Genomic DNA, 17,041 nt, shown 5'->3' with positions numbered 1-17,041 from the left:
CCAATCAAGTATAATCTCCGGTGCTGAGATAATCGGTGCATCAAATTATTCTGCCACAAAATAAAACCAAAGAGGTTCAAGGATCCTATTAAGATTCTGATCAGGTGAATTCCTTTCAAACAATCATGTAGGTTGAAAGTACAGTAAAAAAAAAAAAAATTTCAGGACATTTTTAAAGTCTTTTAATACCATTTATTTCAAGGGACCTTATGATCTTTGTTGCTTTTTGCGTTTCACTTTTCAGTTCAGTTCAGTTCAGTTCATTTTTATTTCAAACATTTCAAACATGAGCCTTCACAATCATTACAATATATTATTCCATTATTTGTTTGAAAAGGAGTAGGTAGAAGTATTTACTTATTTGTCCCTACCCCCTCTCATTCATTTAAAAAAAAATTTTTTAGTCTCAAATTAAACAAACAACATATGAAACAAAAGTAAAGCAAAACAAAACAAAACATACATAAATCAAAAACAAGAAATTAGCAAGCCCCACCACAGTATAGTTTCTTTCATATGAAAAATACAGAAGGTGTATATTTGCAGATACACAAATTATGGAAAAACAAACAACCAAAACAAAACAAAACAAAAAAAACCCAAAAAAGAACCACAACACCATTACCAGCAACATTACCGTCCTGGGTTAACCCCGTTTTCTTCATTGTTATACTTATTTAAAATCAGGTTTTTATATTTTACTTTAAACTGTTTTATGTTTTTACTGTCTTTTATTTCTTCTGTTAGACTGTTCCATAATTTAACTCCTGCAATTGAGATAGACATCTCAATTGCTTTTGAAGTTCCTCAAAAACTGCCCAAATCAAAACAAAAAGTAATTTTTGTCCCAGATGATTATTTACTGTCGTCTTGTTACAGAGGGAATTGCTCCAGGCACAATAAAGTCATCATCCCCCCCGCGCCCCTCCCAATAGAAAATAATCCAGGTAAATGACACACTCTGAATACTAAAATATTGACTGACATCTCCCACGACACCCCACCGGGTCAAAGGGACTACAGTTTAGTGACTTTCTGTGCCATCAGCATGAACTTTAATCTATTTTAGGTATCGTGGGAGCTCACAGGGGAAAAAAGCCCACGAGAGGCTCGTTGTTGTCTTGTATTGTTTTCTGGGCTAATCAACTCAATATGATAGTTAGCTTAACAATGGCTCTCTGCAAAGCAACACGAAAATTGCGTTAAGCTGCACTTTAAATGTTTTTCATTAAAGAAATTAGATCAGTTGAGACAGTGATCCCGAGAATCAAATATACAGCCATTTAAATTATCTGCTTTAAAGCCATGTTTTGTTCCAAAGTTCATCAAATATTGTACACATGAACAAGGGCAAAGCGTCGAGGAGGGGAAAAACGGAATACTTGGCAGGAAATAAATGAAATAATAAATGGAGATGAATTTGGAAAACTCAGTGACGTAGCCTGAGTGTGCTTTGGCACTTTAAACGATGCTTTATGGTTTTTTTATTTGATTTCTTTGCCTGGTGAAAGTAAATAAAATAAATGCTGAACATTACAAAAAAAAAGTGTGATTTGCAAAGCGCAAACCCTGCGCAGATCTCCAGCCTCTGTCTCTGGCAGGCTGGCACAGATGTGGAGGCTTAGACTGAACCCTGTAAACCTGACAGGAACACACAAAACAGTCGAGCCACAAGATGCGCACCAGGCGCTGCACGCTGGGAGGAGCTTCGAGATTTTTTTCCCACTTGTTTCATGACACTCTCCGGTGAAGACACGTTTGCACAAAGGAGATATAGGGGGACAGGTGAGTCGATTAATGTGTGGATAGACTTAAAATGGATATTGCGAAGCTATAGTTGTGGGACATACATGGACTCCCCCTTTGAGGTGCAAGACATGATTTCTCTGCTCTTTTGTGACAGCGTAACCTGTAGCTGATGGAACTATGAAATGTGCGTAATTTGGATAAAAGAAAACGTGCTGGATGAAAAGAGTCCAGACTGCGTACCTGAGACTCTTTGCGTTGGAGAGAGACGTTTTGCACCTGTCAAGTCGGTTAACTAATCTCTCAGAGCTCAGTTGGAGATGTTTGAATGCGCACTGCTGAGTAAGTTGAACAATTTGGCACAAATTACGCACCGATGCACACTCAATTAGAAATAAATCGCCTCGTTATTATTTGGTAGTAATATGTAGAGTTAGCTTGAATTGAATCCTGTTGTGCTGAGGATGTTTGATCGAGCAGGTGTAGTGGCACAATGTTCCTATCATTGAACAAAAAAGGGTAAATAATGGTTTATAAAGTGCATGGCTTAACCTGCCTGGTGCAGCGGTGTGTACCAGGCAGGTTAAGGCAAGGTTTTCATGTTCCTCGGGTTACTGGCACTGCAACACCTGTTGTAGCACCATGATCACATCTTCGGTGATCCCTACATATGGATTTCGAGGCATCTTACAAATCAGTCAACTATAGATTCTTTTGTCCGATGTCCTTGAGTCTCTGTTTTCTCTTCACCGCTGATATTTCAAGGAACCGACACGTATGAATGGTTTCAAATATCAGGGAATTGTACAGGAGCTTGGAGACACGACACATCTGCAATGCAATACCTTTAGTTTAACCGTAACATTATGGGCGAGAACACAATGCTTCCAAATGCCATTGGCTTCACTGTTTTACTGTTTTAGTAAAATCGTGGAAAAAGCGATGATGTCAGTGAAAGATAGTCTTTCTAGTGGTTCTCAGGAAATAGGCTGAATCCCCCGAGAAATCAAGGAGTGTCTGTCACCAAAGAGATGACCTCTCACTAAAGGGTGACCTGGTTTGTCTCAGAAAACTTTAAGCATTAAGTGTTGGCCACAAAAAATTAAATCAAATAAAAATCAATAAAAATTGCAAAGCTTAATCAGGTCCAGGTTTTATGATTAAGAATCCCTAGGAAATGGATTTCCTCAAAGCATCTTACTGTGGTTAACACAACATAATGCAATTTACATGCATTTGCCTAATAAGGATGAGACTTGGCTTTTATCATTTAAGAGCCAAGCTGCAGCTGTAGTTATACATGTCAATACAACATGCACTGTCTGCACTCAGCAGCGGCTCTTGGCTGTACACAGGGAAACTGCCATAAATGACTAGATGATGAACTACAGAATATTTTTACTTATTTAATGTTAAGCACAAAAACACAATGTTCCCTTTATAAGATTCAGACTATGCATGCAACCTGCCTGCAACTCTAATGATGCAGCTTTGAACTGGCTCACTCTTGATCTCACTGCTTCCTCCATTATGTTTTCTTTATTCTTTCTAATAGTACAGGTTTTCATGTCTCTTAGAAAAAAAATGTTTTTTTGCACAGCCCAGACAAAGATATTCCACAGTAAATAGCTTGTGATATCTGGTTCTATTTTTGCATAGGGCTTTCGAGAAGCTGCTACAAAGCAAGCTGTTCTTCAGTTGATTGTAACTGTCGATCTATTCATTAAAATACATGTTTAATTTTCTTACTTTTTCAGAACATCTACCTCCTCAACACAGTCGTGGACAAGTGTTCTAATAATGAGGCCGTACGAATTAGAGGCATCTCATATCTACTAAATTGCAGCGTTTCATTATCTTTTGGTTAAACACTACATCTCTTTAATATCAGAGTGGCATTTGCAGGTGATGTAAAGGGAACAAAGAAATAACTGTGGAGCCATGTTTTTTTAAGAAAGTTGGATTTGAGCTCTCTTGCAGTGCAGAGTATGGAAAACACCCTGAAAATAAAAGACATGGTTTGAAGTACAATACATCACTAATAATGCCACTTGTCTGTCCTAATACACTGACAGGAATGTCTGCAGTTCACTTCTGTGAGTGACAGAAGGTATTACAGCGTATAAAAGACACAAAACAAATGGACATAGAAGAGTAACACACCTCGACACTTGATCAAAGAGCTCTAATGTTCAGGTTCCCATAGTTATACTGCCAGTATCCAATTCAATTTGACTTATTTTATTTAGAAAATTCTTAGCATTGTAAGGTAAAGAGTCTACAATAATACAGAAAAACCCCCAGCAACCAGACAACCCCCTCTGAGAAAGCACTTTTTGACAGTGGGAAGGAAAAACTCCCTTATAAGAGGACAATATCTCAGCAGCACCAGACTCAGGGAGCCGTGACCGCTTTGTGGTGAGGGGAGAAAGACAGGACAAAAAACATGCTCTGGAAGAGAGCCAGAGATGAATAATAACTAATATTTAAATACAGAGTGGTGTGTAAACGCCAGTGTGCATGTATCTGGCATGAGAAGTCTGTGAGGGCTTAATTGATGTACATCCTGGAGGTAAGAGTTCAAGAAATATTGATCAGGCGTGATGAGAAATCTGAGACCTCTGATGGGATATTCTCTTAAACAGTTATTTTCTGTTTTCTCTGCTCAGGTGTAAAGTAAGCCTTGATCTTGCGTCTTCCAAAATGAGCCCACCAGACATATCCAACAGCACGGGAGAAGAGGAGGCTAGAGAAACCGATCCCTTGTTTCTGCTTAATGACAGCATGGGCTTGCACCAGCCTGGATACCACACTGACATCATCAAGCACCTTGGAGTCCAGATCAGCCTGATCACAGCTTACTCGCTTATCATCCTGCTGGGGCTGCTGGGCAACGCTCTCGTCATCTACATGATAGTTCGCTACAGAAACATGCGAACAGTCACCAACTTCTTCATAGCTAACCTGGCCCTGGCAGACCTTCTCGTGAACACCTTCTGTTTGCCCTTCACGCTGGTTTACACTCTTCTAGAAGAGTGGACATTTGGGGCTGTGTTGTGCCACATGGTGCCCTTTGCCCAGGCTCTGAGTGTGCACGTATCCATCCTCACCATGACTGTCATAGCTCTGGAGCGCTATCGCTGCATCGTGTTCCACCTCGGAATGCGGCTCACGTGGCACTCGAGTTTCCTCATCATGGCATTCACCTGGACTGTGTCTGCTGTCCTGGCAGCACCCCTCGCCATCTTCAGAGAGTTCCGCTACGAAGAGATCCCGTCGATCAACCAGCGCTTTCCCGTCTGCACTGAGAAGTGGCCCCAAGTGACCGGCAGGGATGGGCTCATCTTCAGCCTCTCAATGCTCCTCCTGCAGTATATCATTCCTCTAGCCATCATCAGTTACGCCTACATCTGCATCTGGGTCAAACTGAGAAATCACATCAGCCCATCAAGCCGCAATGACAGCATCAACCGCCGCAAAAAGACCACAAAGATGCTGGCGCTTGTGGTGGTGGTGTTTGCCATCTGCTGGCTGCCCTTCCATGCCTTTCAGCTGGCCATCGACCTGGACCTGGTGCTCAGGCTCGAGGAGTATAAACTAATATACACCGTGTTCCACATTGTGGCTATGTGTTCAACTTTTACCAACCCTCTCCTGTACGGATGGATGAATAAAAACTACAGGAATGGCTTCCTCATGGTGTTCCGGTGCGAAGACAAGCCGGATACTTTCCACCTGGAAGGCTCATTCAGGACTCGCTCCTTGAGGAGGATGACTCTGAACGGCCGTAACGGCGGACACCCTCCCACTGCTGTGTGACTTGATTTGCATGTTTCAAGGCATCTGTAGTATATGAACGTATGCGCGCCCCTCTGCTCCGTTGGCGTTTGTCTTTCAAAAAGTAGCCTTTTTTTGACTTTGATGGTTTGATCTTGAGTATCTGTGTCACTGGAGAAGACCCAAAGCTTTGCATGCATATTGCTTCATGTGAAGTTTTTTTTCCTTTGCTAACAGCACTAGTAAAAACAACAGTCGTCAAACCTATTAAGAAATGTGTTTAAGGTGTTTACTTAGGTGTTATTTAACTAGGTACAGTGTATAATGTGTTCTCGTGTAAAATGAGGAGCTCTCTTTCGTTTGTCATGTCCAAATTTATGACACAGTCTTAAGGGAAGACTGTTATTACTGTGACAGTGAGAGTTTCATTTTTCACACCTGTTTTGTTTTTTCTACTTGATGTCTGCTCAAAAATTATCTGGATGGTTTTCAGCTAATTAATCCAACTGCTACATTCTGGATTAATTATAAGTGTTCTGGCAGCGTAACATTCAACCCTAGTTCAAGGAATCCAGAGGAGGCGATCGATACATTACTGTCCAAACAGGAAGTTAATTGTCCTCACCTGGCAACCAGCTGTTCCTGATTGGATGAAGCAGCAGGACCCTGTTTCCAGAGGAATGGGACTCTGTGGAGCAAGAGCGAGAGCAGCGTATTATTGATGTCTTTAGCACAAAATGCAGCCAGCTGCTTCGCAGATTTCTTAGAAAAAAGAAACGCTTTTGGAAGAAGTCAGAATGCGTGATTCTACATTTATTGCAGTGCTGATAAAGTGCCCTTTGTTGACTGTTTAATGAACACAGGAACATTAATCAACCGCAGCACCTCTTGGTAGATATAATGAGCCCCTATTACAGATGAAAATCCTGGACCTGATCTGACTATGGGGAGAAACTATGTTTTGTGCATGTCCTTGTCAAATAAAGAGATCCAGGCTTGGATAAATATAAGTAAGTCAAGTAAATGGCTGTCATATTCTTCTGTGACATAGTTTGAAAATGTACTGAACACTGGCAGCATGCAGGGACTCCCCACATGTATGGTAAGCCTGATTGATGAAATATCCATGTGAAAATTAAAAGAGGTGGATAGGAGATCTTTTTTTAGTACAAGTCACACATTTATGAGTCTTTCACATTTTTTTTTGTTTATTTTGAAAAAGAAAAAAAAGTGGGTCAAGTGAATCCAGTGAAGCATTTGTATGTGGCCTACACATTGTGATTCATTATACAGCAGAGAAAATGCCTATTGCTCTCGCATTACTGGCTCCTGACACCCACATTGCTGTTTTATTCCCTTGTTTGACCTATATCCCTTTTTAGTCCTCTAAATTATTATGAGAGCTGTGAGTGCTATCAGTACAACCAGCAGAACAGCACTCAGCTTGTATCCATTGCATCACACACCATTACAGTGGACGTGTGGACACTATTCTTTTTTAAACAGGAACACATTATTTGGGATTCTGGGATGCATATTTGTTCAGGGAGTCCTAAAGATGCCAGTTCCAGTTGTTGAGAGCTGACAGGGTTACATTAAAATTCCCCCTCACACGTCATTATTAAGTTCAGACAGAAAGTTTTGCGACTCTTCTGTAGTGTCTTGCGCGGTCACCTGCTGCCCTCTAGTGTCCCAAGCAGGCGTTGCACACGCCCCACCTACCCGGATATAGCGTCTCGCTTGACCTTCCTTTTTTGCTCCAGTTACGTTTGACATGATTTTCGGACTTTATCCGCGGTGAAATTCTTCCCGATGGGAGCGTAAAATGCAAATTCTCATTTTGTAAATGGTATCGCCGTGCAGGTAATCGCCTTTTCATCTGAGCTGATCCTAAAAAATGTGCTTATTGAATGTCGGTAGTAGAATTTTCTGGGGTACGCTGTGCCATTCATTCATGTGGCTTGCCTCATGCTAGGCTATGCTAAAGGGGAAGCTAAAGAGTGCGGACGTCATAAAACAGGATAGCAGTGTTTTGTCTCACGTTAGGCCTCTCATTGTTGAAATATGTCACAGTCTGCGGTCTAAATGAGGCTTACATTGTTTGTTGTCAGTCACGAGACGAGACACGGTTGGACACAGCTGGAGCTGTGAGGTAAAAAGGTGTTAAAGGTAAAGCTCTAGTGTTTACCTTCAGGTGTTTATTAAACTTGACACCTGTGGTTGTAGCGTTTAGCTGAAAACACCAATGGCTTGGATTTATTTTGGAACATGTATATATAAGGGTTGTCATCGCTGAGTTGTTTTATCACATTGACACCGCTATTTACAGCTTCGTCCTGATGTGGCATCTGAAAATTGTCTGAACACATCTAACGCTAACTATCACGCTGTTTGTTCTGTGTGTTTGCAGGGTAAACCAAGGGAACAATGGTGAAATATTTCTGCTGTGCAGGTCTGCTAAAAAACACCTGGGACCAAGTCTGTGTTGCTTTCTGGCAACGATATCCCAACCCTTACAGGTGAAGTGAGGGGTTTATGTGTGGATACGCATTCGTATCAAACATCTTTCTTATAACCTGTTCTATTTTTTTTAATGGACTGGAAACTGCACCCAATAAGGCAACAAAAAGTCACCTTGCAATGTGAAGAGCCTACAATTTTAGAGTCAACGTCCCAAACCCAGCTGATTGCCTCTTTCTGTAAGCACTAGATGACTGTGGGGTGGAAGAACTCCATTTTAACAGGAAGAGACTAACAGGTCCAGACTCCTCTGCCATGCTAGTTGGGGGAAGGGAGAGAAAAGGGAAAAAAGGAGACAAAGACACAGGGATGGAATACAGTCTGCATTATCATAGTTTTCCTAATCTTTACGCTTAAACGCCAAGTGTTTTGAGACTACGACATCATCAGTGTGATTTTTTTTTTTTTTTTTTAAAACTTCCCCTTCATATGTTTTTGTTTAAGATAAACAAACCGATATAGAGATATAGAAAAAAATAATCAAATTAAAAACACATTTTATGCATCCAAATGTTCAGTAAACACTCCAGTTTAAACATTTTTTAGCATAAATATGAGACGGTGTCATGTTGTGATGATTAATGAATTTTGTTTCACTTTAGTTTCTTATGAGACAACTTTTGAGACATTATGTTTTACAAACACAATGCTCAGAGAAGTCATGTGACTTACAGTCAGGTATATCTCCCAGACTCAATAAGCGTATTCACCAACACTTCCTCGTGCTTGTTCTGCTGATTCATAGGACCGTTTGTGTATTCCCACAGCATTTTTTCCACTTGGTTCATTTTTGTTTTTATCTAAAGTCTATTTATTTTTATTATTAAGAACATTTTTGTTGTTGTTACTTCAGTGAACAATATTTTTTTTTTCTGCATCTCTTTTTAGTTTTAGATTACAAGAACAACATGATTAGATTACATCTTAGCATTCACCTACTGAGATGGTTTAAGTGGAAGATCCTGGAAAGTCATTTTCGGGACACGCAAAGTTTTGACTTTATTTTGCCAATTTTCTGCTGAAGATTGTTCACATAAAAAATAAATGGAGATAAAAAAAATAATAATAATACTTTAGGGGTTCAAGCAGTTTCTAAATAGCTCAGTTTCTTCACCATTTTTTCATTTTTCTCAACCGAACTACCATTCGGGTAATAAAGAATGGGGGAAAAAATCACCGTAATCAAGTCACAATGAGTGTGAAAGCAAATGTTAGTTGTGCTTTTAATTGGATCATCAGTTTGTCCATTTAATTAAAGCTTAATAGTTCTTGTCAAGCTAAAAATACAGTGTCTAGTTTAGTATTTCTGTGTTTGTCACCGTTTCATAGAATGTTTAAATGTAATAGATTTAGATTTTGAACTGTTGTGTGGATTAAAAACTGTAAATTCTTATTCAACTGAAGCAAAAATAGAGATTTTTCAGGATCATAAACCTAAATAATCCTTGCGTAGAGGTTTCACGTCATCTTAATCCATCCGTCCTCCTCCTTTCACAGTAACCATGTCTTGACTGAAGATATCATTTTCCGAGAGGTTACCCCAACCAACTGCCTCATTTCCAGGCGTCTTTTGACCAAAACTAGCCGTGCCCCTCGCTGGATGGAGCGCTACCTTCCAAAGCACATGGCCAGCTCGGCGTACATCATCGAGGACTCCATCGTGGACCCTCAGAAAAGGACCATGACCACGCTCACGTGGAATATCAGCCACGCTCGCCTAATGGTACATTGGCGTTTGTGTGCCTTAAGCAGCATTCATCAGCAGTGCACAACGTGGACTGCTGGACCACAACGTGGTACCTTTGGCTCATTTTGCTTTTGTTTTTTCTCGCTGACAGTCTGTAGAAGAGCGGTGTCACTACAGAATTAACCCTGAGAATGGCAGCTGGACCGAGATTAAGAGAGAAGCTTGGGTCTCCTCCAATGTCTACGGGCTCTCTAGAGCTATTCAGGTCAGTGGAGTAAAGCAGAGTGCTGCGCTACATAACAACTGAGGGAAAGTAGTCGGGGGTGACCGAGAGTAACACTCGCCCACCTTGCATTTGTTCTGTATTTAGAAACATAATACAGTGTTAAGATGCAACAGCTGAGCAGCTGAAGCTGTCGGCCAGGACCTGAAGTAGTAAATGACTTATGACAGAGAATTACAGTAGTTGTTGACAGCCCATATGTGAGGATGTGAGTCATGTGTTGTTATGCCTCATGCCTATATCTTTTATAACTTTGTTTTTCACCTTCCAGGAATTTGGGCTCGCAAGATTCAAGACCGGTGTGACAAAAACCATGAAAGGCTTCGAGTATGTGCTTGCCAAAATGCAAGGTAAATTATCCTTAGTTCTTATTCCCATTTTATTCCTATTTAAGTTTGTGGCTGATGTTAATATGGGTTTTCCAAATGGGTTCAAACTGCTCAAAATAATTAAGGGAACACTTGATCGCCTCAGTGTAACACACGAGGATTGAAGCCCAACGTCCTTTAGCAGGATTTGTGCTCACACACCAATACTGTGCTGCTGGAGTGGCATTTCCTGGAGAACACTAGAATTGTGAGCGGCAGGCGACATAGTGCTTCCCAGCATCTCCAGACACCTTTATGCTTGTCACATGGGCTCCGTGTCAGTTTGCATCCTTTGAAGAGAACTGGCACTATCGGAGGCTGTATAGCATTGTTCTGCTGGCACAGGTCCCACTTAAAGACACTGGGACTTTATGCCATTTTCATGGAGTCTGTTTCTGATGGAAGCATCGAGGTTAACATGTGTAGCCCTCTGGAGTTCATTCTTTAGGGCTCTGGCAGCCTTCCGCATGTTCTTCTTCAAACAGAGAGTCACATAGTGGTGCTGCTACTGGGGTGGATGCCCCTGGGAGACACCGCAACCCTTCTTGCAATGGCATGTATGGATGTGTCATCCTGGAGGAACTGAACTACCTGTATATGCTGAATGGATTGCAGCTATTGTATCAGTACTGACTAGTGACACAAAGAAAACGTAGTTAGAGAAAAATCAGCTGGGGAAAAGGTGAGAACAATGGTCTGTGGTCATCGCCTTGCAGAAGTATTCTCTTTTTGATGGTTGCCTTCTCTTTGCCTCCCACTTTACCTGTTGTCGCTTTTATTTATCCCAAAGCAGGTTAAATGGAGTCAGTGGTTGATGCTTCCTAATAAGACAGATGGATATCGCTTAAGTTTAACAGACTCTGTGTTAAACTGTGGTGATCAAGTGTCTCCCTTTTTATTTATTCATTTTTTTCTGAGCAGCATAATATAATAACATCAGTAATTTGTGCATGGAACTGCATATTCTTCTAAAATAAGGTGACTGTTGCTTTTTCATGAATCTGGAAAACTGATTATAGTAATAATTGGAAGTGTTAGCTGCTTGGGCACGAAAACCTGGATGAATCCAATGAAGAGCTGCATTTTGTCCCCGTGTAGGTGAAACTCCATCGAGAACTTTAGCGGAGACGGCTACAGAGAGGGCGAGAGAGACGGCGCTGGCTGCTAAAGAGAAAGCCAAAGACCTCGCCTCACATGCCCAGAAGAAGCAATACGTGTGACAAGCTACACAAATAAAGTCATTCTGCAGCAGAACTCACCGATCCCAGTCATGGTTAGACACCTCTGTGAGGGCGCATCCAGCTGAAATGGTGGGTGGACCATAAAAGACCCGAGCTGGGTTAAACAGCCTGTTCCTGCCTCCCTCTACATGCCGCACTATAAATATATTGCCGAGCGTATCTACGCTACATCACCTCAGTATTAACCAGAGACGCAGGTCTTAGACAGGAATGGTTGGTTATTGCTGGGACTGCCATAAAATGATTGTGAAGTTTTTGTTTGACCTTTGCTCCAGTCGTGCCCATTGTCTTGTTTTTTGTTTGTTTGTTTTTTAAACTCCGTTCCTTTGAGTATGCCTCGTCTAAAGTAAGTCACATTGTCTTTACAGCTCCAGTAGATAAGGTCACTCCGAATTTGTGATTAAGGCATTCTCGTTTATGATTAGTTTTATATAATCTTGCATACAGTTGCTGGTTTAGTTCGCTCTACAACACTGATCATCTCCTTGCCTCAAGTTGGACTGAAGAAAGTTTGGTACAGTTGGTGTCATTGCTCAAGAAGAAACCTCTGAAAACTTGAATTGTGATTGTGCATTTAAAAAAAAGGCACAAAAGCTACCTTGAACTGTACATTCAGCTAAGCTCTGGTGATGCAACCCATGCAAAAATGTGTCTTTACTCTATCAGCTTGTCAATAAATTGACTTTGTCTTTCTAATCACTTTGCTGTCTGTCAAGTGTATGTCTGTGCGCCAGCCCTGCTCGAGTTAAGGGTGAATGGATTTTTACCTCTAAAATGACTAATAACAAACACAACAGCAAATAAATACAGAAAATATTTATTCATTAAAAAAAGGAAGCTTACATCAGTACAAAAATGCTACATAATATTACTGGGTGGAGAGACGGATAAAGTAATAAGGCCTCTTGCATATACAAAAGTGAATTGAGGGGGTAGAAAGCACCTTAAGTTATTAAATACTAGGGGTCGAACAGTGTTCAGAGTTTCAAGGCCTTTGAAGATAAACTGTAAATGAGCCGCGCCGGCTCTGATGCAGTCACCTCTTCTGTTTGAACACGGCTCATAAATAACAGCCCATCAACACCAATGTTATACAGTAGTGCAGTTGCAGGCTTGGAGCAGCTCCCGGCACCTGCTGCAGAGCTGTGTTTCCATGCTGAAGTGGCAGAAGTTGCAATAAACACTGCGATGTTATGTGTTTCTATGACTACAAGCACGGCGATTTTTCCCAATTACACTGAAAAATCGAACAATGCACCTTTTTGTTTTTTACATTGATGCAATTTACTAAAACAAATTAATAGTTTATGTAGCCATAGCTTGCCCAGAGGCATTTCAGCAAAGTGTTAGGTTTATCTAAAAGTTTCAAATATCTGTTATCGGTGTCTTTGAAACTAAAAAATATAGGTCGACCCCTATTGAATACACAGAAATGAATATGTAATACAGCATTAACTACATAATCATTAAAAGTACAAACTGCCTACCTGACTGGTGAATTTGTTATGTGTATAATTAACAATTTAATTGATAAATGCACAAGTGAAGGTAGGAAAGACTTCTAGGAAACATTAGCAGTGAATAAAACTGCCATTAGGCAGCTCCCAAGTGCTCCTCTCACAGTTTTAAGTTCTTAAATTGTGAACTAATTCATATTTGGCAATGTTACTGAATTTTCCTGATGTCGATGTGCAAATATGACCTGCTTCTGTTTGCTGCTTTCAAATCTTTTTGAGACAAAACAAGTGCAACATTTGGAAATTATGTGCAATAGAATAAAAAGGAGCAAAGTATATGACTGCACTTAGATATACAATAGGACACAAACACAAAAAAAACCCCGACATAGCAAGATTAATGTTTAAGTCCATGCTAAACGTGGCATACTGAGATATAAGCTTAGTGCTAGGTAAAAGCATACTAAATCAGATGTGATTTAAGGCAGAATTCAGTACAGACATTCTGTAGTAAAGAATAAGTTAAAAGTTTAGAATAAAAGCCCTTATCTGAATTTTAAAAGCCCTTAAAAAAGTGAATTATTAGAGCTGCATGAATGATACGAAGTTTGACACCTCATGGCTTTGGGGGAAAATAGCATTAATGACTGATGCTAGAACACACATGAGTATGTGTTTGGTGACGACACGGCCCAGTGAATTTTACTGCTATTCAGTGCAAATGGACACCTCTCTTTCATAACAAAAGGTTAGCATTTAGCTTTTTGTCCGACGTGTGCTGACAAGAGAATGCCAAAAAAAAAAGTTCAGTTGTACAGTAACATCTTCCTCCATTCTCCCCCGTCCTTTGTTTTTGGAATGTTTTTCTCCTCTTCCTGTCCGTCCGGTGACAATAAACCAGTTACCACTCGTGTACCGCCGTCATAGCCAGGCCTTTTCCAGGCTGGAGTAACAGTGGTCCACGCCGGTGTGCGTAATGCTCAGTCCATCAGAGTCCACAAACACAATGCTCTCCACATCAACCTCCACGTCCTCTGCAACAAACCCGAGCACAGATCCGATCCGTCAGCAGAAATACGGCAAACTTCGCTCGTCACATTAAACTTAAACTTGCAATTTGCCTTTGAGGAGACAGCCAGCTCCTAGTAGGACTGAAATAATTTGAACGTGAAATAAAAAACCCCCGAAGGACTTACCTCTGTCTGAGTCCGACCTCTCGGAGGACATGGTCGACCCCTGGCTGTCGTTCCTCATCCTCTCCGTGCCCCTCTGCAGCTGCTCCAGCCGAACCCGCAGCTCTTGCTGCTCCCAGCGCAGACGATCCTTCAGCTGCTCTGCACGCTCATCCTGCTCCTGCAGCTTCTGAATGGGAAAAAGGTGCAGGAGCAGAGCAATGAAGAAAGAATAAACAGTACAGGCAAAAGCAAAAATCAAGATTGCTAAAAGCTCTGTAACATGCACAAAACAAGCCACTTTCTATACACACAGTATTCATATATATTCAGAATATTTAATGTTCTTGACTAATTTAAATGCTTAACTTTAGAAACACCAATTACATGCATGTCTTTGGACTTTGGGAGTAAGTTGAACTACCCGCAGAGAGCACATAGACAGAGGGAGAACAGGCAAACTGCACACAGAGAGGCTGGATTTAAACACAGGATATTCTTGCTGTGAGGCAGCAGTGCTAACCACCACACCACAGTGCTACCCCACTTTATGATTCAGCATTGTTCTCTGTTTTGCCTTGTGCGGTCTCCCTTTAACACGTATTGCGGCCCTGAGAAAAGCACCACATTTTAAACATGGCTGGAATGACAAGTAAACCAAACTCCAGTCAGATTCAATGCAAATTTAGACATCTCGCACCTTTATGTGAAGCTGAGCTCGTCTCAGCAGGTTCAGAGTGGTGTTCCTCATCGAGTCCGATGACAGTGGAACCTGCTTCTTCAGCTGCTCCAGGCAGTGCCTCAGCTGTGCCCGTCTGCAAAGCACAATGAGAAAGAAGTGAAGCTGCAAATCCACACTTCCCTCTTTTTGGGTTTTTTTTAATCTCTTGATCTGACACATATGAACTTTTACTGTAGCATTACGAAGAAAAGCCCATTACCTGTTTTTCTCCAGCTCATTATGAACAGACCTGCAAACAAAGTAAACAAACAGACAGTTTGGTCAAACATTCACAACAGTGCACTCCTACTCAGCAGCTACTGCGTGAGAGGTATTCAAGGTTAAAAGGGTGCCTTAATAAAACTGAAAGTCAGACCGAGCCACACCCTGTCGTCAGTTATTTGTTATGTAATGCATTCACCTATTGCCACCAGCAGATATCTTCTTGCTCTTCTGCTTGCTTCTCCTGTCGGACTGAACTGGACTGAGTGGCAGGACGGAAGCATACCCATGTTCTGCCTCTGCGCAGGGAGACACATCACAGCTGTGTTACACAACAATCGCCGGCAAAATCACAGTGCACACTGGCTGCGACGTTAAAGGCGTCCTCATATTAACATGTGCGAATGCCGGTGGGACAAATCAACCTTTATTACGGCGTAATTAAAGTGTGATATACCATCCGTGCTGTAGGGGCGGTGGGAGAAAAGGAGGCTGAACGCAGTCTACTGCTGTCATCAGCTGGACGTTTTGCTTTTGGCGCCATCATCCACTATCTGTTCGCTTTTATCCAACCAGCCTTACAACCTCACGCGTAAAAAAGGAGTCGGGATAGCGTCTACAGCTAGTAAGCAATGAGTGAAACTTATACTTTATAGGCTTTCCTCATCCCCCCCTTTCATTCACCGGAGCGAACGCTCAGCGGCGCCCGGATTCATTTTCAAACTGGTCCAGATTGGCGCCTTTGAGTACAAAGATGCGACCGATATGTAGGTCAGAGTCAAATGGCAAAACACCGCCCAAAAATAACCTTGCACCTAGAATCCCGGTTAAATCTTAAACAGCTGCACGGTATGATGTTTCTACGTTATGTGTAGGTGCATACTTGCCGCCGGTTTATTGTGGATTTATCGTTGTTTTAACAATAACCAACCAACTCCCCTCTCTAGGCAGGCAGTTGACATAAAGCACTTACCCCGCTCTCTTCTCTCCAGAAACTCGGCAGCCCGAAGAAGCACCTGGATGTTGCACACTTGTCCTTCCATTGTTTTGGTTTTTTTTGCTCAAATGAAACGGCAGCAGGTAAACAAGCTACTGTGGTACAAGCGTCAGGAGCCCGAAGTGGATGAAGCAGTGTCTGAGCTACGTCCTCAATCCACACAACGCTAAACCAGTGGTGCGTTCAGGAGCTCCACGCAAACTCGGACATTTTCATTAAATTGTGTATAAACATTCCAGGTTATACCGTTCTACGTAATATTTTGACTAAATTCCCTAACCACTCGGATATTATCATTAAACTTATCACGCCACATGCCCCACACTATCTATCGATTCAGCCAAATCAATATGCTTTTCTTCTGAAAAGTCTTTTTATTAGGGTCAAAGTTGAACTTCAGAAAAATAATGGTCAGCAGGATAGCGTCAGCGCTTTTTGTTCTGTTCAAATTATTTTTCATATTTCCCTTCGTGTTCAACTTGCATTGCTAAGTAGTGGTGTTTTTGTCTGTTTGTTTTTCTAAAAGTCGTTTTTCGCAAATTTGCTCATTTAATCCAGGGAATTCTGGGTTTTGGTGGAATCTGTACAATCGTTGTTTGCAACCTAGAATGCGCCATATGTCTATAGGCCCCGAAGGCGTCTAATGTTATAATATAGCATTTATGTAAAATCCTATACTATGCAAATGATAAACCAAGAAATAATGCTATAATTGTACTCTTTATATATAACAAACAATATCTGTGTTATACCTCCATCAAAATATTTCCGAAAGCATTGAAAGCACCTTACACTGATTGGTCCCTGTCCTTCCATAAAGTTTATTGAAAAAATGTCTTTCACACGGCAC

General features: G+C 41.3%; 3 protein-coding genes across 3 annotated transcripts; 2 read left to right on the top strand and 1 right to left on the bottom strand.

Annotated features, from left to right (window-relative positions):
• The first annotated feature begins 1,683 nt into the window (after nt 1-1,683).
• Nucleotides 1,684-6,505, top strand: npy7r (neuropeptide Y receptor Y7). The gene is made up of 2 exons (XM_006781621.3): nt 1,684-1,785; nt 4,416-6,505. Exon 2 carries the CDS (start codon nt 4,450-4,452, stop codon nt 5,563-5,565), a length of 1,116 nt encoding a protein of 371 aa, XP_006781684.1. The 5' UTR covers nt 1,684-1,785; nt 4,416-4,449; the 3' UTR covers nt 5,566-6,505.
• Nucleotides 6,506-7,252: 747 nt separating this feature from the next.
• Nucleotides 7,253-12,321, top strand: prelid1a (PRELI domain containing 1a). The gene is made up of 6 exons (XM_006781622.2): nt 7,253-7,386; nt 7,934-8,042; nt 9,541-9,766; nt 9,882-9,995; nt 10,285-10,363; nt 11,480-12,321. The coding sequence occupies exons 2-6, from the start codon at nt 7,951-7,953 to the stop codon at nt 11,599-11,601; spliced, it is 633 nt and encodes a 210-aa protein (XP_006781685.1). The 5' UTR covers nt 7,253-7,386; nt 7,934-7,950; the 3' UTR covers nt 11,602-12,321.
• A 143-nt stretch (nt 12,322-12,464) lies between these two features.
• On the bottom strand, nt 12,465-16,377 carry mxd3 (MAX dimerization protein 3). The gene is made up of 6 exons (XM_006781623.3): nt 16,168-16,377; nt 15,394-15,493; nt 15,193-15,222; nt 14,952-15,066; nt 14,276-14,441; nt 12,465-14,113 (listed from the first exon to the last, which is right to left on the bottom strand). Exons 1-6 carry the CDS (start codon nt 16,235-16,237, stop codon nt 14,001-14,003), a joined length of 594 nt encoding a protein of 197 aa, XP_006781686.1. The 5' UTR covers nt 16,238-16,377; the 3' UTR covers nt 12,465-14,000.
• Nucleotides 16,378-17,041: the final 664 nt, after the last annotated feature.

This window comes from Neolamprologus brichardi, chromosome 2 (genome assembly GCF_056152115.1).
Source record: "Neolamprologus brichardi isolate AB-2024 chromosome 2, ASM5615211v1, whole genome shotgun sequence".
Taxonomy (NCBI): Eukaryota; Metazoa; Chordata; class Actinopteri; order Cichliformes; family Cichlidae; genus Neolamprologus; species Neolamprologus brichardi.
The sequence above is the reverse complement of the archived record's forward strand: the minus strand, read 5'-3'. Positions and strand labels throughout refer to the sequence as shown.

Coding starts and splice junctions, on each gene's coding strand:
- npy7r (XM_006781621.3), top strand. CDS start 4,450: ATGAGCCCACCAGACATATCCAACAGCACGGGAGAAGAGGAGGCTAGA.
- prelid1a (XM_006781622.2), top strand. CDS start 7,951: ATGGTGAAATATTTCTGCTGTGCAGGTCTGCTAAAAAACACCTGGGAC. Junction 8,043..9,540: donor CGATATCCCAACCCTTACAG/GTGAAGTGAGGG, acceptor CTCCTTTCACAG/TAACCATGTCTTGACTGAAG. Junction 9,996..10,284: donor GGCTCTCTAGAGCTATTCAG/GTCAGTGGAGTA, acceptor TTCACCTTCCAG/GAATTTGGGCTCGCAAGATT.
- mxd3 (XM_006781623.3), bottom strand. CDS start 16,237: ATGGAAGGACAAGTGTGCAACATCCAGGTGCTTCTTCGGGCTGCCGAG. Junction 15,067..15,192: donor AATGAGCTGGAGAAAAACAG/GTAATGGGCTTT, acceptor TGTGCTTTGCAG/ACGGGCACAGCTGAGGCACT. Junction 14,114..14,275: donor GAGGTCGGACTCAGACAGAG/GTAAGTCCTTCG, acceptor GGTTTGTTGCAG/AGGACGTGGAGGTTGATGTG.